Source organism: Perognathus longimembris, chromosome 10 (genome assembly GCF_023159225.1).
Source record: "Perognathus longimembris pacificus isolate PPM17 chromosome 10, ASM2315922v1, whole genome shotgun sequence".
Classification (NCBI taxonomy): Eukaryota; Metazoa; Chordata; class Mammalia; order Rodentia; family Heteromyidae; genus Perognathus; species Perognathus longimembris.
Genome location: NC_063170.1, coordinates 71,561,046 through 71,582,557, shown reverse-complemented (window position 1 = coordinate 71,582,557; position 21,512 = coordinate 71,561,046). Strand labels below are relative to the sequence as shown.

Here is a 21,512-nt window from a genome sequence, read left to right as displayed (position 1 = left end):
TGGGGGGCCGGGAGGGGCTCACGGGGCCGGGGCCCCAGGGCAGCCAAACCCCGCAGCTGCGCGGCCCGGCTGGGCCCCCCAGCGTCTGGCCGCCGGGGAGCGTGGCGCACCTTTGCCCTGGGCCCCGGAGCCCGGGCTGAGGCTGCAGGGCTCGGCCCAGCCGGCGGTGCCGGGCGGGCCCACGCGCATGTAAACAGGACGCTAAAGTGCTTGCAGGCGGGCCCCGCGGGGCTGGCGGCCCGGCCCTCCTCTGCCCCCAAACGCCCGCGTGGGCAGGGCGGCGGGCGGGGCCCACGAGCCCACCCCGCCCCGTGGAGAGCCAGGGGCACGGGAGGGGGAGGGGCTCCCACGGGATCCGGGAGCCCAGAGGCTGCTGCGCGCCTGGGCAGAACTGGAAGAACTCGGGCTTCCGCTGGAAGCCGGCGTCCGGGGAAGACTTCGGGGAGCACGGAGGCTCCGCCCCGCCCCGGCCTGGAAGCCCCGGAGGCCGGGCCCACGGGGACGGGTCTGGGCGGTGCTCGGGCTGCAGGCGCCGGGGGGCTCCCTGAGTCACAGCGAGCCCCCCCGGGAGCAGCCGGGCCGACCCCGCGGCGGCCTCCGCCGAGCTGGCCGCAGTTAGCTGTCCCTTAAAGCCCGTGTGGAATATTTAGTACCGTGGAAAAAGTGACCTTGAAAAGGGGGAAGGGCGCGGTTCTGACGAGCGACTGATTCATTTAAAAGCATAAAAAAAGGTCTAACCACCTCTAGAATCCAACACTTGCAGCTTGAAAAAGACCAACTCAGACTACACTCTAGCACGATCATGCAAATCCCGGGCCCTGCGTGCGGGGGCCGGGCGGGCGGGCGGGCGGGCGGGCGCTCCCTCCCCGCGCCCCCGGCCGCGGCCCGCGCCTCCTTCCGCGCCCTCGTGTCTCCCTCGGCTGACTGTACAGGACCCCGCTGGGGCTGGGGCGGGGCTCACGCCGCGTATATACATATATATGTACACACGTCTATGTACACACACACATATATATATGTACAAGGTGTTCATCTCTCCATAAAAACGTGTTCTTCGCTCTCGGAGGGCGAGGGCGGCTGCTCCAGCCCGGGGTCACGGCGGGGGCCAGGGAGCCCCGAGAGGCCCCGCCCCTCGGCCAGAGCACAGCAGGACTCTTGTTCCCCGTGAAGCAGAAAATGGCCCCCACAAGTCCCTGGGCTCTGCGGGCCTGGAAGCTGCTCGGATGCCCGACGGGAGGCCGGGGGGTGCAGGGGGGGGCACAGAGGAGGGGAGGCCCGGGGGCCCCGCGGCGGAGCTCGGCCGGCTCTGCACCGGGGCAGGCAGAGGGGGAATAAATAAGGGGGACATGCGCTCTGTGACCCGGGGCCGCCCCGCCCGCCCGCGAGTCTCTGGGGAGCGGCGCCTGCCCCTCCACGGGAGGGAGGCTCTCCCGGCGGCCGCGGCGGCTCGGCTCCGGTGCGCAGAGCACGCGGTGAATCTCGGGTGACAGCCCTGCGCTGGCACAGGTGCGGCGGGAGGGGGGCCCGGCCCGGCACCCCGGCTCCGCCTCCCCTGCCACCGGGCCCGGACTTGGCCCGCCCACGGCGGCAGCTGGAGGAGGCACCGCCGCGCCCCTGCCAAGCCGCCGAGGCGCGGCCACCGGGGCCTTCCGGAGCAAGACGGGAGGAGGCCGGGGCCCGGGCCGCGCCGGCCCTCCACCCGCGGGCGGGGCGGGCCGGGGCTGCGCCCCCGAGGTCCCCGCGCCCCCGTGCTGCCTCCGTGGCGGAGGCCCCGCGGGCCCTCAGCTGCTCAGCGCCATCGTGTCCACCACCTGCTCCAGCTTGCTCCGCAGCCGCTGCCGCCGGGCCTGCTCGTCCTTCTCCAGGGCGACCAGGATCTGCGGGGAGGGGTCAGCGGGGTCAGGGGTCAGCGGGGTCGGGGGTCGGCGGGGTCAGGGGTCAGCGGCCGGGCGGGAAGCCTACAGGACGGAGCAGCCACCGCCACACCGCACCGCAGTGACCCCCCCCCCCCGCGCCACGCCGTGGTTCAACGGGGGAGCCCGGAGGCCCGAGCCGCCGCGTGCCCGCCGCGTGCCCGCCGTGGAGGGGCCGGGCAGGGCTCCCGCCCAGCCGCGGGCGCGGGCCGCTCACCTCGTCCTTGTACTTGGCGATGTAGGAGTAGATCTCGTGCAGGGCGCTCATGCTGTTGAACTGGCTCAGGTGCAGCCGCGACTGCTCCGCCAGGTACGCGCTCATGTCCTGGTCGCTGATGGCGGGCATCTTGGCGATGTCGGCGTAGTACCTGCGGGGCGGGGGGGGGGTTCAGAGCGCTCCCGGGGCCCGCCCGCCCCGCCCGCGGCCCGGGGCCTCACCTCTCCACCCAGCTCTTGTAGTTGGGGATGTCCTTGGCGTAGAGCAGCTTGTTGGAGGGCGAGTCCTTGCCCAGCTTGTGCTCGGACGTGGAGCAGGAGTCCATGAAGGTCTGGGCCACCACCGACAGGCAGGCGTCCGTGATGCTGTTCTTGTGGATGTCGAACACGAACTGCGGGTTCTTGATCACGTTCACCCAGAAGCGCAGGGGGAGGCTGCGGGCGGAGGCACAGCGCTCGCCACCGCGCGCCCGCCGCCGCCCTTCCCCCGCGGCCTCCCGAGAGGCGGCGGCCTCCACGGGGACGGTCGGGGGCCGCCGCGGGGAGGGAGCACTCGCAGCAAGGACGCCGCGCCCCCACGGGCCAGCCACCCCGGCCTCCCGCCGAGCACTCGCTGCCCCCAGCTCAACGTGCTCACCACGCACGGCAGGCCGGCCGGGATGCTCCGCCCACCACCCGCCACGTCCCACGGAGCCAGCCGGGAGTGCTCCACCCACCACCCGCCACGTCCCATGGAGCCAGCGGGGAGTGCTCCACCCACCACCCACCACGTCCCACGGAGCCGGCCGGGAGTGCTCCGCCCACCACCCGCCACGTCCCACGGAGCCGGCCGGGAGTGCTCCGCCCACCACCCGCCACGTCCCACGGAGCCGGCCGGGAGTGCTCCACCCACCACCCGCCACGTCCCACGGAGCCGGCCGGGAGTGCTCCACCCACCACCCGCCACGTCCCACGGAGCCGGCCGGGAGTGCTCCGCCCACCACCCGCCACCCACCACGGAGCCGGCCGGGAGTGCTCCGCCCACCACCCGCCACCCACCACGGAGCCGGCCGGGAGTGCTCCACCCACCACCCGCCACCCACCACGGAGCCGGCCGGGAGTGCTCCGCCCACCACCCGCCACCCACCACGGAGCCGGCCGGGATGCTCCACCCACCACCCGCCACGTCCCACGGAGCCAGCGGGGAGTGCTCCGCCCACCACCCGCCACCCACCACGGAGCCGGCCGGGATGCTCCACCCACCACCCGCCACGTCCCACGGAGCCAGCGGGGAGTGCTCCGCCCACCACCCGCCACCCACCACGGAGCCGGCAGGGAGTGCTCCACCCACCACCCGCCACGTCCCACGGAGCCAGCGGGGAGTGCTCCGCCCACCACCCGCCACCCACCACGGAGCCGGCCAGGAGTGCTCCGCCCACCACCCGCCACGTCCCACGGAGCCAGTGGGGAGTGCTCCGCCCACCACCCGCCACGGAGCCGGCCGGGAGTGCTCCACCCGCCACGTCCCACGGAGCCGGCTGGGAGTGCTCCACCCACTGGCCACAGTCCCCCGGGACCCTTCTGCAGCCTGCTCCCGGGTGGGACCCCCCTCACCCCACCTTAGAGAAAGCCACCGCTGGGCCGCCTGGCGGCGACACGGAGGTGACACTGGGAGCAGACCCCGGGCAGCCAGGCCTGTGGCGCCCAGGGCTCGGGCTCGAGCTGGGGGCACAGCGCCTCCGACCGCGTGGACCTGGGGCAGCCCTCGCCGGGCCGGGCCACCCACCGCACTGGGCCGGGGCGGCGGCGCTACCCCCTCCTCTGCCAGGTCTGTGGACAGCACAGCGGGGCAGTGGAGCCCGCCGAGGCCTGGGAAGAAGAGATGGGGGGCCGCCCGGGACCCCAAAAGAAGGAAAGCCAGGGGCAGAGGGCCTGGCTGTGGTTCCCCCCCCACCACGGCGACAGAGGCAGAGGCCGGGCCGTGGCCCCCCCCCCCCCGCGGAGGCGACAGAGGCAGAGGCCCGGCCGTGGGTCCCCCCCCCGCGGAGGCGACAGAGGCCCGGCCGTGGGTGCCCCCCCCCCACGGAGGTGACAGAGGCAGAGGCCCGGCCGTGGGTGCCCCCCCCCCACGGAGGTGACAGAGGCAGAGGCCCGGCCGTGGGTCCCCCCCCCCCCCGCGGAGACGACAGAGGCAGAGGCCCGGCCGTGGGTCCCCCCCCCGCGGAGGCGACAGAGGCAGAGGCCCGGCCGTGGGTGCCCCCCCCCCCCCCCGCGGAGGCGACAGAGGCAGAGGCCCGGCCGTGGGTGCCCCCCCCCCCCCGCGGAGGCGACAGAGGCAGGCCCGGCCGTGGGTGCCCCCCTCCCCCCCCCGCGGGTACCAGTTGCTCTTCCAGGTGTGGCGCACGTCGGCGTCATGGATCTGGTGCTTGTCGGCCTGCTCGTCCAGGAAGTCGAACATGTACTTGATGGCCAGCGGCAGGGCCGAGCCGCGGTGCGCGGTGCTGAAGATGGTCTCGAACAGGTCGTCCACAAACTTCTGCAGCGTGCCCTGCGGGGCGGCAGCGCGGGCTCAGCGGGCCCGGGGGGCCCGGGGGGCCGCGGGAGCTCGCGCCAGCCCCGCCCCACGCACCTTGGTGGCCAGCAGCCGCGTCAGGTAGATCTCGGAGACCATCTTGCTGCCGCGGTCGCCCTCGCGCTGGTCCAGGTGGTCGTGGTTCTTCACCAGGTGCCACAGCTTGGTGCCGCTCTCCAGGTCGGGCGTGATCATGGGCGTGCGCGAGCGCAGGCTGTCGGGGCTGCTGGCCGTGCGCAGCATGCTCTCTGCGGGGGGACGCCCGTCAGCCGCAGCGCCCCGGCCCCCCTCGCCCGAGCCGCCGCCCCCGGCACAGGGAACCCGGGCAGGGCGCGAGCGCGGCCTGCAGCGCTGGGGGAAGGCCCCGTCCCCCCCCCGCGGCTCGGGTGGCGCGGGCCCCACCGTATCTGCTGAGGGACTTGGTGAACGTCGAGGAGTTGGAAATGTTGTAGGCAGACGTCTGCTTGGGCACCAGAGCCACCGACGACCCGTCTGTCACCTACGGGCAGAGGCGGGGACCCGTGAGGACCAGAAGGCCACGCGGATGCCCTGTGGGCCGCCCGCTGGGGGCCAGGGCCCTCGCCGGGTCCCTTCCCGCCCCTCGGCACAGCCCCGCGCGGGGCAGCAGAGCCGTGGCGGGCGGCGGGCACCTGGTAGTGGGCCAGCGTGTTGAGCCTCTTCCAGTCGTTGTCGATCTTGGTGGTGACGTCCTCATCTTGCAGGATGACGCGCGCCATGCGGCCCTGGCGCCACTCTGCGGGGAGCAGGGCATTGAGGGGCCGGGACACCCCTCCCGGCACTGCTCCTCCACCACCGCCCCCCGCAGCCCCCGCACCCCCAGTGCAGGGGAGGGGCGGGCGGGAGCAGCCCCGGGGGCTCCAGGGCCCTCCTCCACCCACCACCCCCCCCAGCCCTGGCTCCTGGGGCTCCGCCGGGTCTGGTTCTAGCACTGGGCTCCCTGGGTTCCAGATCCCGCCTCTCAGCCTAGAGCCCCCCCCCCACCAGGTCCTCAGCCTCATCCGCCAGGCAGGACCCCCGAGTTCCACTGCACAGCCATCTGCAGCCGCTGCGGCCCGTCGGCCTCTTCCCTGGAGGCCCCACCCCACCGCACCCCCCACCGGGGCCAGGTCCTCTCCTCGCTTCCCTCCCCGCCCACAGGCGCGCTCCAGGCCCCCAGGAGGCTCGGGACCGGCCCCCAACCCAACGCGCCCCACGCATGCGGCTAGCACACCCCCACCTCCCGCCCCAGCTCTCAGCCCGATCACCAGTGGCCAATTCCAATGCCAAACCCTCCCCCGCCGCCTGGGGCCGCTCACCCAGGTCCATGGCCCCCCCGCCCGCCCCAGAGCCCCTCACCCAGGTCCATGGCCCCCTCTGTCCTCCCGGGGCCGCTCACCCAGGTCCATGTCCCCCCCACCCCCCCGGAGCTGCTCACCCAGGTCCATGTCCCCCCCCCCGCCCCCCGGAGCTGCTCACCCAGGTCCATGTCCCCCCTGCCCCCCCGGAGCCGCTCACCCAGGCCCATGTCCCCCCCCCCCCGCCCTCCCGGAGCTGCTCACCCAGGTCCATGTCCCCCCGCCGCCCTCCCGGAGCCGCTCACCCAGGTCCGTGTTCCCCCCGCCCTCCCGGAGCTGCTCACCCAGGTCCGTGTCCCCCGCCCCCCCCGGAGCCGCTCACCCAGGTCCATGTCCCCCCCGCCCCCCCGGAGCTGCTCACCCAGGTCCGTGTCCCCCCCGCCCTCCCGGAGCCGCTCACCCAGGTCCGTGTCCCCCCCGCCCTCCCGGAGCCGCTCACCCAGGTCCGTGTCCCCCCCGCCCTCCCGGAGCTGCTCACCCAGGTCCGTGTCCCCCCCGCCCTCCCGGAGCTGCTCACCCAGGTCCGTGTCCCCCCCGCCCCCCCGGAGCTGCTCACCCAGGTCCGTGTCCCCCCGCCCCCCCGGAGCTGCTCACCCAGGTCCATGTCTCACCCAGGTCCATGTCCCCCGCCCCCCCGGAGCTGCTCACTCAAGTCCATGTCCCCCCCCGCCCCCCCGGATATGCTCACCCAGGTCCATGTCCCCCGCCTTGGGCCTCTGGGAGTAGGGCACCCCCTTGTACACGGCGTCCAGCAGCTTCTCCTTGACCTGCGTCACCGTGTCGCAGTTCAGCCCCTTCACGGGCACTTCGGGTGCGTTCTCGTTCTCGGGGTTCACGCAGTTCAGGGTCTGGGGGTGGGGGGGCCGCGTTAGCCCGGGCCGGCTCGGCAGGCTGTGCCCGCGCCCGGCCGCCCGCTCACCAGCGTCTTGTAGTCGATCTGCTGCCGGATGAGCTTGTCCTCGCTCAGGGAGTAGCGGGCCTCCCGGTGATGGCGTCGATGGGCCCCTTCTCCATCTGCTGCTTGATGGCGCAGTACAGCATGAAGAGCGGCTCGCCCGCGCACTCCTGCGGGGCCGGGGGCGGGGCGCGTGAGGGGGCGGGACCCGCCTCCAGGCCCCACCCCCGGCCTTCCACCGGCCCCGCCCCCCGGCCTTCCACCGGCCCCGCCCCCGCCCCACCCCGGCCTTCCACCGGCCCCGCCCCCGGCCCCGCCTCCGGGCCCCGCCCCCGGCCCCGCCCCCGGCCTTCCACCGGCCATCCGCGCCGCTCCAGGCTCCCAGGCGGGGAGGTGTGGGTCCCCGTGAGCCCGGGGAGGCGCTGGAGGGGCGGCCCAGGGGCTGGAGGGCAGAGGACGGGCTCGGAGCGCCTGAGCCCCCCTCGCCCACCGCCCCCGGGACACCCCCACCGCCACTGCCAGCGCGGGCCTGCCAGGCGGGGATCTGCCTGGTTCCGGAACCCACTTCCAGTGTCACCGGCTCGAGGACAGAGTCGGCAGCCCCCACCACGAGGCCGGGGGGCGCGGGGCGGGCGGGCGGCCTCCAGCCCTTCGCCACCTGCTCCACGCGGGCACCCAGGGTCCCGCCCCAGGGTCCCGCCCCAGGGCCGTTGCGCCTGCTGTCTGTGTAGCCAGGCCTCTTGCCTCCTCCTCTGGGCAGGGCCCAGCCTAGGGCCCGGGCAGCACCAGCCCCGTGGACGGGGGGGGGGGGGGGGGGTGTCCCAAACATCTGCTCATCCGCGAAAAGCTAGCAAAGTTGTCCCAGGAAAGCGTTGAGTCAGGAGCCGAGGGGAGCCAGCTGGCCGGGCTCAGCCTGGCCCCGCCGGCCCCGGAGGTGCCCAGTCTGCCCGGCTCGACATGGGGGGGGCACTGGGCGACGAGTCCCCACCGGGCCTGGCTCAGGTGAGAAGCCCTGGGGTGGGGAGGGGCGGCAGCTGCTCGGCCAGCGCCAGGCGCCCAGGGCACCTCGTTAGCATCTGTGGTAATTGGAGAGACAGCTGCTAAGGAAGGGCTGCAAGCCGAGCCCTCCCCTCCCCTCCCCTCCCCTCCCCCCCCCCCCAAACACCGCCGGCTTTGAAATTATGTTTCACTTGCAAACTTGGTATGCTAAGGGGGGGGGGGCGGACCAAGAGCCCTGAGCAGAGGGGGGCAGACCAAGAGCCCTGAGCAGAGGGGGGGCAGACCAAGAGCCCTGAGCAGAGGGGGGGGGGCAGACCAAGAGCCCTGAGCAGAGGGGGGGCAGACCAAGAGCCCTGAGCAGAGGGGGGGCAGACCAAGAGCCCTGAGCAGAGGGGGGGGCAGACCAAGAGCCCTGAGCAGAGGGGGGGCAGACCAAGAGCCCTGAGCAGACGGCTCCGCCTGGAAAAGCCTTCTGACCCGAGCGAGGGCGAGAGCCTCCCAGGCGGCGGCCCTGGCAGAAGCCTCCGGAAGCGGCCAGCGGCCTGGCGGGGACCCGCAGCAGGTGGAGGGGGGGAGCCGGGGAGCCCCACAGGCTCCCGCCCGGCGCAACAAGGCACCGCGGCCGGTCCAGACGGGAGCCATGGCCTCCCCTCGTCCTCTCCGGCCCGTTCCCCGGGTCATGGGCGGGTGGGGGAAGGGCGGGCGGGAAGGCAAGCCAGCAGCCGGTGAGACGCGGCCCGCACCGAGGAACCACGGAGCGATCGCTAGAACTGTGCGCAGCGGGACACCACCAACGCCAGCCACTCCGGAGGCCGGGCCCGAGGACTGGGGCTCCAAGCCAGGCCGAGCAGGACCCCCAAGGCACCCCCACCACAGGAAAGGGCCAGCCGTGGAGCTCGGGCTAAGTGGTGGAGGGCCAGCCTTGAGCACGGGCTCCGGAACAGCCTGAGCTCAGCCCGAGGACCGGCGCCCACAAGGAGAACCGGGGCCGCTCGCCACAGGAGACGCCGCCCAACCCACGAGCGGAGCCAGGCCACGGCGCCCAGCATGCGCCCCCCCCACAGCCGCCGGGACGGAGGACGCGGCGCCCCCCACGCCCAGAACTGCCTTGCTGCACGGCGAGAGTGGAGCCAACGGTACAGAAGATGAGCCTGCGGAGCCCTCCCGTGTACTCAGCCCGCGGTGTCCTCCCGTGTACTCGGCCCGCGGAGCCCTCCCATGTACTCGGCCCGTGGAGCCCTCCCGTGTACTCGGCCCGCGGAGCCCTCCCGTGTACTCGGCCCGCGGAGCCCTTCCGTGTACTCGGCCCGCGGAGCCCTCCCGTGTACTCGGCCCGCGGAGCCCTTCCGTGTACTCGGCCCGCGGAGCCCTTCCGTGTACTCGGCCCGCGGAGCCCTTCCGTGTACTCGGCCCGTGGAGCCCTCCCGTGTACTCGGCCCGCGGTGTCCTCCCGTGTACTCGGCCCGCGGAGCCCTCTGTGTACTCGGCCCGTGGAGCCCTCTCGTGTACTCGGCCCGTGGAGCCCTCTCGTGTACTCGGCCCGTGGAGCCCTTCCGTGTACTCGGCCCGCGGGAGCCCTTCCGTGTACTCGGCCCGCGGGAGCCCTCCCGTGTACTCGGCCCGTGGAGCCCTTCCGTGTACTCGGCCCGCGGAGCCCTTCCGTGTACTCGGCCCGCGGAGCCCTTCCGTGTACTCGGCCCGCGGAGCCCTTCCGTGTACTCGGCCCGCGGAGCCCTTCCGTGTACTCGGCCCGCGGAGCCCTTCCGTGTACTCGGCCCGCGGTGTCCTTCCGTGTACTCGGCCCGCGGTGTCCTTCCGTGTACTCGGCCCGCGGAGCCCTCCCGTGTACTCGGCCCGCGGAGCCCTTCCGTGTACTCGGCCCGTGGAGCCCTTCCGTGTACTCGGCCCGCGGTGTCCTTCCGTGTACTCGGCCCGCGGTGTCCTTCCGTGTACTCGGCCCGCGGAGCCCTTCCGTGTACTCGGCCCGCGGTGTCCTTCCGTGTACTCGGCCCGCGGTGTCCTTCCGTGTACTCGGCCCGCGGTGTCCTTCCGTGTACTCGGCCCGCGGAGCCCTCCCGTGTACTCGGCCCGCGGAGCCCTCCCGTGTACTCGGCCCGCGGAGCCCTCCCGTGTACTCGGCCCGCGGAGCCCATGGATGCCTGCAGTACCCGTCCATGTGCTCAGCACGGTGCCCACCTGTGGACCCAGCCCCAGGAAGCCCACTGCCATGTGAGCGTGACCAGTAAAGGCGGGGCGCACAGGAAGGGGCGGCAACCCGCGCGCCCGCCGCCCCGTTGCGGAAAGAACAGGCCAGCTCCGGTCTTCACAAAGGCGGGGCCCGCGCCCCTCCCCCGGCGCGCGACAAGACGCCTCGTGAGAAACAGCTCAGCACCAGGGCTTCCTCGCCGAATCTGGTGTGCGCAGCCAGGGCCGGGGCGCGGCCCTAACCCCCAGCGCTCAGGAGGCGGAATCTGAAGACAGCAAAGTCGCGAGACTTTCACCTCTGTCAACCACCCAAAAGCGAGCAGCAGAGCTGTGGCTCCTAGACTTGAGCGAGAAAGCTAAGAGACAGTGCTCAGGCTCTGAGTCCAAGCCCAGTGCCCACGTTTAGACACACGCACACACACGCACGCGTGTAAAACGAGGCCAAGACAGGAGAATTGCTCAGGACAGGGACTTCTGGACCAGACTGGACAACACAGCAAGACTTCATCTCCAATGATTTTTACAAACTAAAATAATTTTGGGGCTGGGAGTGTGGCTCAGTGATAGAGTGCTCGCCTCGTATACATGAAGCCCTGGGTTCGATTCCCCAGCACCACATAGATAGAAAACGGCCAGAAGTGGCGCTGTGGCTCAAGTGGCAGAGTGCTAGCTTTGAGAAAAAAGAAGCCAGGGACGGTGCTCAGGCCAGGGACGGTGCTCAGGCCCTGAGTCCAAGTTCCAGGGCTGGCAAAAAACAAAACAAAAATACTCTGTTTCTAGGTGTTTGAGACGGGGAGAACATGACTGAGCACGAGCGACCCCACCAGGCACTGTGGGCAGCCGGCCTGCCTCCTTACACTCACATCGGTGGTGCTACGTGTGCAAAACGTGACATGAAGCTTTGTCTCTAAAGACAGCCAGGAATGAAGAAGATCGCTGTTTAAAACCTGTGTCAGGAGGACAGGGACACCCAGCGGGCCTGTCGGTGTGGACACCGTGGGTCAGGGGGACGGGGACACCCAGCGGGCCTGTCGGTGTGGACACCGTGGGTCAGGGGGACGGGGACACCCAGCGGGCCTGTCGGTGTGGACACCGTGGGTCAGGGGGACGGGGACACCCAGCGGGCCTCTCGGTGTGGACACCGTGGGTCAGGGGGACGGGGACACCCAGCGGGCCTCTCGGTGTGGACACCGTGGGTCAGGGGGACGGGGACACCCAGCGGGCCTCTCGGTGTGGACACCGTGGGTCAGGGGGACGGGGACACCCAGCGGGCCTCTCGGTGTGGACACCGTGGGTCAGGGGGACGGGGACACCCAGCGGGCCTCTCCGTGTGGACACCATGGGTCAGGGGGATGGGGACACCCAGCGGGCCTCTCCGTGTGGACACCATGGGTCAGGGGGATGGGGACACCCAGCGGGCCTCTCCGTGTGGACACCATGGGTCAGGGGGATGGGGACACCCAGCGGGCCTCTCGGTGTGGACACCGTGGGTCAGGGGGACGGGGACACGCAGCGAGCCTCTTGGCCTGACATGCAGCTTGGAACTCGTGAACCGGTCAGCCGCACGGCGTGTGGCTGCAATGTCCAGGCCGGGGGAGGGAAGCCACGGAGTGTGGCGGCGGCGGCGGCGTGGATGCCGTCAGGTAGACGCGCACTGGGCCATCCCACCCGCAGCAGGCCCCGGGGGGGCGAGGGACGGGCAGGGGGCGGCGGTGCCAGGGGCTTGGGAGGGAGTGCTAGCGTTTACCGGGGGCGGAGCTGGGCTGTAGAGCCGGTGGCGGTGACTGCACGGCGGAGAGGACGGGCCGCCGCGGGGACGACCCCGGGAGGCTGAGGCAGGCGGGCCACGTCCTCGGGAAAGCCCCGTGGCACCACCGCCCGTGACCACGTGGCTTCCTGACGGCCCCGGACCTCCCGACAGAGCCCCTGCTCTCGCTGGGCGAGGACGGCGCGAGCTCGAGATCCACGGGCCAGGCGGATGCGCGCTGGGCGCCTGTGACGCAGACCCACGCGGGGCGGAGTCCGCGCCCGCTCCCCGCCGCACGCCCCGCGCCGCGCCCAGCGGCACGCCCCACACCGCTCCCCACCGCACGCCCCGCACCGCGCCCAGCCGCACGAGGGCTCGGCGGGCCGCCTCCCCTCCCCCGCCCCCCCCCCTCGCCACCTGGGGACCCGCCCGGCGCACAGACCCGGAGCCGACCCTGCAGCCGCGGCAGAGCCCAGCACAGCCTGCTGGGGGGAAGCGGGGCGGCCATGCCTGTCCCAGGGGCGGCCAGCGACACTGCTGGACACGTCCCAGCACGTTCCCACGGCCCTGGCGTGGAGGAGCACGGTCCACCGGCCAGCCAGCCACACTCGGAGGTGTGGACCGCCTCGCTGTGGACAGTGCCACCCAAGCAGAGCCCGGGGCCCCCGCCCCGCCCCGCTGCCCTCCCATGCTGAGGACGGCTGGTGCGGCCACCGGGGCTCAGGAGGGGGCGGGGGAAGCCCTGTGGCCCCGTGGAAGTCCTGTGCGGTGCTGCCCTGCCCGAGCCTCGTGGCCAGACTTGTCCTGGACAGGACTGCCTGCTGCTGGTGGCTGCCTGGAGGAGGAGGAGGAGGCGACGCAGGGCCCGGGTCCTCCTGACAGCCTGGCCCTAGACGGCTTTCAGCCGAGACCCGTGCTGCCCGCTGCCCCCCCCCACTGCCCTGCTGAGACCCATGACACCTGCCCCTCCCCCCCAACTGCTCCACTGAGACCCATGACGCCTGCCCCTCCCCCCACTGCCCTGCTGAGACCCATGACGCCTGCCCCTCCCCCCCCACTGGCCCGCTGAGACCCATGCCGCCGGCCCCTCCCCCCCACTGCCCCCCTGCTCCTCCCTCCCCACTGCCCCCCTGAGACCCATGCCGCCCGCTGCCCCCCCCACTGCCCCCTGAGACCCATGCCGCCCGCTGCCCCCCCCACTGCCCCCCTGAGACCCATGCCGCCCGCTGCCCCCCCCACTGCCCCCTGAGACCCATGCCGCCCGCTGCCCCTCCCCACCCCCGCGCGCAAGCGCCTACCTTGAGGAACTTGTACAGGAGGAACGTGAACCAGTTGGTCAGCATCTTCTCCGCCACAGACTCCGTGCTACGGGGTGAGGAGCAGCAGACCCCGCCGATGGCATCGTCCCCCCACCGCCGGGCCCACAGCCCCGGCCCCCGCCCCCGCAGGTCACCCCGGAAGGCGCCACGGTGGTGGTATCGAGCGCCCCTGGGCGTGTCGGAAGACCTGACACTCGCCCGAGCCGAGTGCCATAGCGCAGGCCCAGACGGCACCCACGGGCCACGGCCGGGGCCCAGCGACGCCCCCCACGCACCCCGCGGGGCCCCGCAGCGGCGGGCGGGGCTGTGTGCAGAGGAGGCCCAGCCTCGCCCCGTGCCCCCCCCTCAGCCCGGCCCCCGGGCCCCCCGGCCGGCTCACCGGCGCAGCAGCAGCTTGGGGTGGTTCTTGCTCTCCAGGTTCTTCTCGATGAGGTCCGACAGCAGCTGCTTGAGCACCCCGGTAGCGTACTCCATCTCCCCCTGCAGGGCCGTCATGATGAGCGAGGCCACGTTCCCGCGGTCGCGCATGGAGAAGCTGCGCTGCGCCTCCAGCGTGCGGATGAACGTCAGCAGGAAGTGCTTCTTGGTGAGCAGCTGCCCAAAGAGCGTCAGGGACTTCTCCACGTTGGCCTGCACCTGGGGACACAGCAGCGCTCAGCCGCAGGCTGAGGCGGGGGGGGGGGGGGGGGAGGGAGCCGTGCGGGGCGGGGCAGCCGCATGGACGCCTTGGCCAGTCCCCCGCCTCAGTTCCCAGGGGAACACTCGAGTCCTGGAAGCCAGAGCAGCGCCCCCAGGACGCAAGTGGGGCTGAGCGGCCCAGCGCCATCGGGGCTGAAGGCCGCCCTGTGGCCTGGGCGTCGGGACCTCTGGCCGCCCAGAGAAAGCCCGGGCCGCTCAGCGCGCTCAGCTTTACAACAATGACCCACACGACACTACCCTCCCGCAAACGGGAGCGGGACCGGGAAACAGTCACAGCTGGAGTGACCCAAGTCCACAGGATGGACACAGCGCACGCGCACACACAGGAGGGTCCTGCGTGACACACGGAGGCTGTGCGCCACCATGCACCGTCAGGGGACAGAGAGGCACTGAGAAGAGCTCACGGCAGTCCAGGGGTCCAGCTGCAGCCGGCACGCCACCCAGGCCCCAGGGGACTTCCTGCGGCAGAGGCAGCAAGTGCACCAGGCAGCAGAGGGCAGTGCGGCCTGCTGAGGCTGGGCTGTCTGTGGCTAGGCCCGCGTATTGGGCCCCCACAGCGAGGCCCTGCAGCCCTGGGCCGGAGCTCCTGGGCGCCCGCGTCTCCGGGAGGCCCTGGGCCGGGGCTCCTGGGCGCCCGCGTCCCCGGGTGGCCCTGGGCCGGGGCTCCTACGTCTCTGGGAGGCCCTGGGCCGGGGCTCCTGGGCGCCCGCGTCCCCGGGAGGCTCACCGTCAAGAGCCCGGGCACGGCGGATGCTGAGGTCCAGCAGAGCACCTCACCCCCCGCATGCCCAACAGTGACGTCCTGGAAACCTCGGCACCCAGAACCTCCAGAAGAGGCCGGGCCCGGGCCAGGCTGCCCAGGAAGGGCTAGGAAGCCAGGCTGGAGGTGGTGAGGCCGGCTTGTGGGCGTGGGGGGGAGCGGGCAGGCCCCCGCTGCCCCGCCCGGGTCTGCTGCCAGCACTGTCCGCGGGGTCCTGAGGCCCCCCGCCCTCTGCAGGCTCCCCGGGGTCCTGAGGCCCCCCGCCCTCTGCAGGCTCCCCGGGGTCCTGAGGGCCCCCCCGCCCCTCTGCAGGCTCCCCGGGGTCCCGAGGGCCCCCCGCCCTCTGCAGGCTCCCCGGGGTCCCGAGGGCCCCCCGCCCTCTGCAGGCTCCCCGGGGTCCCGGGGGCCCCCCGCCCTCTGCAGGCTCCCCGGGGTCCCGGGGGCCCCCCGCCCTCTGCAGGCGCGCACCTCCATCTCCTTCAGCACAGGGTGGTCCTCGATCCCGGGGAAGAGCACGCGCATGGCGTACGTGCGGTAGTCCAGGAACGGGATGCCCGCGCCGTCCAGGTCGCTGGTCAGCTCGTGGATGTCTGTCTGCAGCTCTGCAAAGGCTGCGGACAGGGGGGGCCCAGGTCAAGACGCTGCCTCACCCGGCTCCCCCGCTGCCTGCCGAGGCCGAAGCCTCGCCCTTCTGGTCCTGGTCTCTGGAGCGGCAGCCACTGTGCTTCCTGGTGCCTCCACGTTCCCTCCTGACGTGCACGGATCGAGATGGGAACAGAGGGGGTGCGGGGCCGGCCCCCCACCACAGCGCCGAGACCAACAGCCTCGGGGGGTCCCTGGGCTCCCAGCCCCCACAGACACCTGTCCCGGCCCGCCTGGGCCCTCGACCCCGCAGTCGACTCCTCTCTCTCGGGCGGCAGGCCCCACGGGACGCCGCGAGGCGTGGCTTCTGCAGCGGCCTGGGGATGCCCTCTGTGGGCTCCTATGTGCTGCGCCCCTCACCTCCCAAGGCCACCCCCACACTGTGCCCCCCGCCATCCCCGAGCACTAGCCTGCCTTCTGACCCACCTGGGCTGCCACGGAGCGGGTGGGCAGTGCGCCGGGCCCTGGGTCTGTCCAGGGCTGGGGGACATGGTGACCGCAGCAGACCACAGAGCTCCTAAACCAGGTGCAGCCCGCAGGGCACCTGGCTCGCCCCCCGCCCCCCGCCCCAGGCCCTCGGCTGTCACCGTCTGTAAGTGCCCAACTGCGGCTGGCGTCCCCAAGGCGCTCTGAACACCTGCGCCTCTCAGGGCTGTGGCCGTCTGCCTCCCAACAGCCTTGTCTGCGGAGGCTCCAAGAGGCGCCCGGCGGGGCAGGGCCACGGGAACGCAGGCCCGGCCCAAGGCACGGCACACCCACCAGAGGAAACGGTGTGACGCCCACGACCGCCGTCCACTGCTGCCGGCCGCACCCAAGTCCAGCAGCCGCCCTGCCCTGGCAGTGGCCACCCCGGCCTCTGTCCGTCTGTCCTAGGCCACCTGCCTCCGCAGGCTTGGCCGTGTGCCCAACTCCTGCCTGGCCCTCAGCCCTCAGGGCAAAAACGGGGGTCTAGAAGATTCCTTCCCAGTTGGGCCACGGGCCGGGTGTTAGGAACTGGCGTGCAACCCTGAGCACGTGGCCCTCTGGGATACCGAGCAGACGAGGGGGGGGCCTGGCGTCTGGCCACACCGCACGGGGCCTCTCGCTGCTCAGCGCTCCAGCCCATGGCCCGCCGGCTCCGGCCCGGCCTCCGGACCCTCTCTCCACCTGCCCGTGGGGTCTCTCCTCTTCAGGCTGGGGCTGCAGAGGCCCAGGAACGGGGAGGCGGGGGCCCACTATGGCCTCAGAGTACCAACAACTGGCCACTGAAGCAGCCGAACCCATCCACCATGGCATCCCCAAAGGGCCCAGCATGCCCAAGAAGGGAGGGGAGGAGCCCGGGGACTCCCACATACCCGTGGAGCACCAGAGCCAGTCATGGGAGATGGCACCAGCCACATCGAGAACTGCCCTGGCCAAACACCAGGGACCCAGCAGAAGGCCGGAGCTAATGTCCGCCACCACACCCTAGGTGCAGACACACACGCACCGTAGGACGACAGGCAGCCTGATGCAGGCGGGCCGTGCCAGCCCAAGCCCAGACCCGTGTGCCCAGGGGCCCCAGGGTGCAGACAGACCTACGCTTTCTCGGGCAAGCCCGGCCTGGCTGGAGTCCTCTATCCACACTGCGGGTGCCCTGGCCACACGGGCAGGGCACGTGGGCAGAGCTACCACGGAGCCTGCTCCGTGGCGTGTCAGCCAGGGACGTGGGCCGCCGCACATCCCGCAGAGGGGAGTCCGGCGGCCCGTGCTGGTCTCCCGCCGAGCCGGGCTGTGCGCGTGAGGCCACCCACTCCTGCACGCTCCTGCAGGCCTGGTCGCCAAGGTGCACTGGGAAACAGGAAGCTGAGCCGGCGCTGACCCCGCCCCCCAGCTCACCTTCCTTGCACTCCAGGGCCACGCGGGACTCCAGGTTGTCCATCTGGAGCTGCAGCCGCTTGAGGGTGCGGTCCGCGTCGCGGGACTTGCGCTTGTAGGCGATCAGCACGGCCACGATGACCAGCAGCAGGAGGCCCCCGCCCCCGCCGATGCCCACGATGGCGGGCAGCGTCAGCAGGCTGTCCGAGTACATCTGCAGCATTCCCGGGGAGAACTCGAAGCCGCCCGCGCGCACCTGCCAGGCGGGGGGTGGGCCGTCACGCGGAGCTCGTGGGCTCTGGGCGGCGGGGGGACGCGGGCACCGGGGCGGGAGAGGCGGGCGGGGAGCGGGGCCCCGCTCCCCGGCGAGGGGGGCCGGCACGCACCGTGACCTTGTGCTGTCCCGTGAGGTTGGGCGACTCGCACAGCAGCTGCGTCTCCGACACCGTGAGGGCGCACGGCGTGGAGCCGATGAGCACCGTGTAGTTGAGCCGTGAGTTGCCTGGGGCCGGTGGCAGGAGGTTCCGGCCCTGCACAGGGGTGGGCGTGAGGCAGGAGCCGGTCCAGGGCTCCCCCCCCCCCGCCCCCCGCCGCCGGCCGGGCCCTACCTTGAGGATGAGGGGAGAGCTGGGCTTGAGCTCCAGGAGGCCGGTGGGGCTGAGGGGCTCCAGCACGGGGTCCGGGTAGTAGAGGAAGGAGGAGGAGTTGAGCACCAGCAGGGCGCGCACGTTGTCCATGACGAAGCCCAGCTCGTCGGGCCGCTCCCCCAGCTCCGGCGGGCTGCGCGTGGGGTTGTCCACCGACGGGGCCCGGCACACCATGGTGGTGTCGTTGTACACCATGCAGCTCTGCGGCAGGCGGCAGGATGCTGGGCTGGCCAGCCCCGGAGACAGAGCCCGCCGCCCCGCCGGGGGATGGCCGCGCACCTTCCTCCCCCCTCCCCCCTGGGAGGGCGAGGCCGGGGCGGGGCATGGACTCACATTCTCCCGCTCAACACCTCCGTACTTGGCCCGGATGCGGGGCTCGCGGACGGTGGCCAGATTGGTGCCGGTGACCGTCAGGAGGGTCCCTCCGCTGGAGACGGAGGCGTGGGAGGTCAGCCCCCGCCCGGCCGGCAGGGCTTTCCCAAGGCGGCGCCCCCCCCCCCCCCCCCCGCACGCACCTGTTGATGCTCCACTCGGGGTCGATCCTCAGAATGGTGGGGTCCTCGGTGTAGTTGTACTTCACCTCGGGGTTGGTGAGCTGGGCGCGGTTGATGTTGATGACGATGGGGGCGCTGCCCGGGCTCTGCCCTGGCGGCGTCAGGCAGCGGATCTCCCGGGAGTTCCTCCTGGGGGCGGGCACAGGTGAGGGGCGTCCCCGGGGGCTCGCGCCCGCCGTGCAGGGGGCTCCACAGCGAGCCCTAGAACCACACACGGCACCCTCTGCCTCGAGGTAGCGACTTGTGCTCGAAGCTTCTACCCTGTCCTTGGCCCAGGCTGCCTCCGGCCCCTGGACCGGGCCTGGCATGTGGGCCTCTTCCCTATGCCCCCAACGGGGCCTCCACCCTCAGGCTGCTTTCCTCACGGGCTCCGCCTCAGAGCAGGAAAGGCCCTGCTTCACCTCGCTCCCCGCCAGGTCCTGACCAGGACTGTGACCCGCCTGCCTCCTCCCCAGCGCCAGGCCCGCAGTAAGTCAGCCGTGCCTGTAGTCCCGGGGGAGGCAGCCCATGCCCCGTGTCCCTGCAGGGCTGGGCAGCTCACCCGTAGCCCCCCGGGGGAGGCAGCCCGTCCCCTGCAGGGCGAGCCAGGACGGGCTGGACTGGGGCACGGGGTCGCAGGTCACCGTGACGGCAGCCGGCAGCCAGCACCCACTCCCAAACTCTGTCCTGCCGCTCCCTGCCGGCAGCCGGGGCGCCGGAGCCGCGGGCCTGGCTCAGCTGCAGATACCAATGATCGCGCTGATAAGGGGTAATTACCACAGGGAAATATTTAAAGGGCCGTTCCATTATCTCCCTAATCTAAAATTATCCACTTCAGGCCTCAAGGCTTTTGTTAAGATGCCTGTTTTCTCTTAAAAAAAAAAAAAAAAAAACCACTTCTTATTTTGTTCCCAAGGGAGTCCCACCCCCCATCCCCCAGGGGTGCAGGCTGTGCCCACCCTGGACGACAGGCCCCGCCCTGCTCCTTTCTACTCTGGAGGCAGCCCCCGTCTCCATGGTAACCTCTGCCTCTTGAGTTTCCATAGTGATCACCCCCGCCTGGCTCTCCATCCCCGTTACCCGGGCAACGGAAGGGGACACAGCCAGGGATCGCCCCGATCCGACCACCGGCGGGCAGGGGGGGTGCGGCCCGCCGGCCCCTGCGCCGCGTACCAGGAGAAGGAGCAAGGCCGGCCCCCGATGGACACGGCCACGTCGCTGCCCGCGTTGAGGTGGCTGCCCTCGATGCCGATCCAGGTGCCCCCCGACAGGGGCCCGCGCGAGGGGCTCACGCGGTAGAAGGTCGGTGTCTGCGGAAGACAGACCCGTTACCGGGAAGACCGTCCCCACGGCGGTGCTCCCGGATGGGAGTCCCGGGGCTCAGGCTCTCGCCCCGGGTGCCCGGACAGCCAAGGGCGAGGCGAAGGCGACACGGGAGCCCGGAGCCGGCCCCGGCACCTCGCGTGGGGAACCCCGAGCGGGGAGGGCGGTGGGCCTCGGGGATCCCCAGCCCCCCAACCACCTCCTTTGGTGAGCAGGGAGCGGGGCGGCACTTACCACGAACGTGAAGCGCTTGGGTGACAGGGCCCGGTAGTGGGGCGAGCAGTCGCGCACACACACCTCCACCAGGGCGTCGTGGGCCCGCACCGTGCTGGCGTCCCCGATCTCACACACGATCCTGCGGGCAGGGGGCCTCAGCAGCTGCCGCCAGCCCGGCCCTCCGCCAGCCCGGCTGCCCGGTCCTGAGCCCGGTGGACTGGCTCTCCACGCCACAGGGCCGCGCCCCTGCCCCCCCGCCCCCCCCGCGCCCCCCCGTGCCCCCCCTGCCCCCCCCGTGCCCCCCCGTCCCCGCGGCGCACTCACTGCTCGGCGCTGATGTACTGGCTCTCCACGGGGCTGCACAGCACCTTGCCCACGCGCACGCCCAGGCGCACGTCCTCGAACCGCAGGCCCAGGTTCTCCCCGGTGATGGTGAGCTTGGTCCCTCCCTGGCGAGGGCCGGTCTCGGGGAAGAGCTGGGGGAAGGCAGAGTCTGGCACCGGCCCCCAGCCCGTGCACCGCACCGCGGGGCCGGGGCGGGCCGGGCTCGGCCCCCGGGCCTACCTTGAGGATCTTGGGGTCCGCGCAGCGACTGTTGCCGTGGCGGGCGTGCATCCAGGCGGCGGGCGCCTCGGCCGGGCAGTGGGGGCGCAGGGAACAGCGGCGCTCGGCCACGCACCAGCCGCACTCGAAGCGCGGGTCGGCCTTGAGGCAGAGGCCACAGCTCTGGCGCAGGGCGGGGCACTTGTAGAGGTGGGCTGCGGGGGAGGCCTGGTCAGCCAGGCGCCCACCCCGAGCACCCTGCCCCCCACTCACCCTGGGTGTCCCGGGGCACCCCGCCCCCCCACTCACCCTGGATGTCCCGGGGCACCCCGCCCCCCGGCCCGCCACTCACCCTGGGTGTCCCGGGGCACCCCGCCCCCCCACTCACCCTGGATGTCCCTGGGCACCCCGCCCCCCCACTCACCCTGGATGTCCTGGGGCACCCCGCCCCCCGGCCCGCCACTCACCCTGGGTGTCCCGGGGCACCCCGCCCCCCGGCCCACCACTCACCCTGGATGTCCTGGGGCACCCCGCCCCCCCACTCACCCTGGGTGTCCTGGGGCACCCCGCCCCCCCACTCACCCTGGATGTCCCGGGGCACCCCGCCCCCCGGCCCGCCACTCACCCTGGATGTTCTGGGGGTTGTCGATGACGAAGTTACCATTCCACACCACGGACAGGTTCACGGGCAGGTCGCTGACGTCGTTCCCTTCGTAGGAGTACTGTGGGCGCAGCACCGCAGTCAGCGCCCGCCCCCCAGGCAGCCGGCACTGCCCCTGTGTTCCCACACCTGGCCGGGCCCTGCCCACCCGTCACAGAGACCCGCACCCTCTAGCAGCCAGGCAGGCCCCTCCTGAGGGACCTGCTGGGAGACAGTCTCAGCCTTTCTGGGACCCAGCAGCCCCTGGACAGCAGTGGGGATCCTCGAAACCCAGCACCTCCACGGTGCCGAACTGCGGCGTCCCCCGGGGCGGGCTGGGCTCGGTCGCCACGCCTCCGGAGGCGGCGCCTGGGGCTCCAGCTCTGTCCCACATTCTGGAGTTGGGGACCCCTGTCCGTCCCCCCCCCCCACCCCCTGGGCTGGAGGGAGCAAGCCTGGCGTCCTCAAGGGCA

The 21,512-nt window shown here is 72.5% G+C and overlaps 1 protein-coding gene across 1 annotated transcript in view; it reads right to left on the bottom strand.

Annotated features, from left to right (window-relative positions):
• Positions 1 to 637: 637 nt before the first annotated feature.
• Positions 638 to 21,512, bottom strand: part of Plxna1 (plexin A1) — a 50,109-nt gene continuing 29,234 nt past the window's right edge. Inside the window, 23 exon segments of the mRNA XM_048356345.1 lie at positions 638 to 1,877; positions 2,131 to 2,281; positions 2,352 to 2,564; positions 4,487 to 4,656; positions 4,738 to 4,928; positions 5,083 to 5,179; positions 5,331 to 5,434; positions 6,724 to 6,883; positions 6,955 to 7,016; positions 7,019 to 7,100; positions 13,180 to 13,246; positions 13,580 to 13,836; positions 15,128 to 15,270; positions 17,159 to 17,393; positions 17,524 to 17,667; positions 17,746 to 17,985; positions 18,118 to 18,211; positions 18,300 to 18,467; positions 19,491 to 19,627; positions 19,875 to 19,995; positions 20,181 to 20,332; positions 20,421 to 20,614; positions 21,025 to 21,121. Of these exon segments, the coding sequence (XP_048212302.1) occupies positions 1,782 to 1,877; positions 2,131 to 2,281; positions 2,352 to 2,564; positions 4,487 to 4,656; positions 4,738 to 4,928; positions 5,083 to 5,179; positions 5,331 to 5,434; positions 6,724 to 6,883; positions 6,955 to 7,016; positions 7,019 to 7,100; positions 13,180 to 13,246; positions 13,580 to 13,836; positions 15,128 to 15,270; positions 17,159 to 17,393; positions 17,524 to 17,667; positions 17,746 to 17,985; positions 18,118 to 18,211; positions 18,300 to 18,467; positions 19,491 to 19,627; positions 19,875 to 19,995; positions 20,181 to 20,332; positions 20,421 to 20,614; positions 21,025 to 21,121 (3,375 nt within the window). The 3' untranslated portion in view covers positions 638 to 1,781.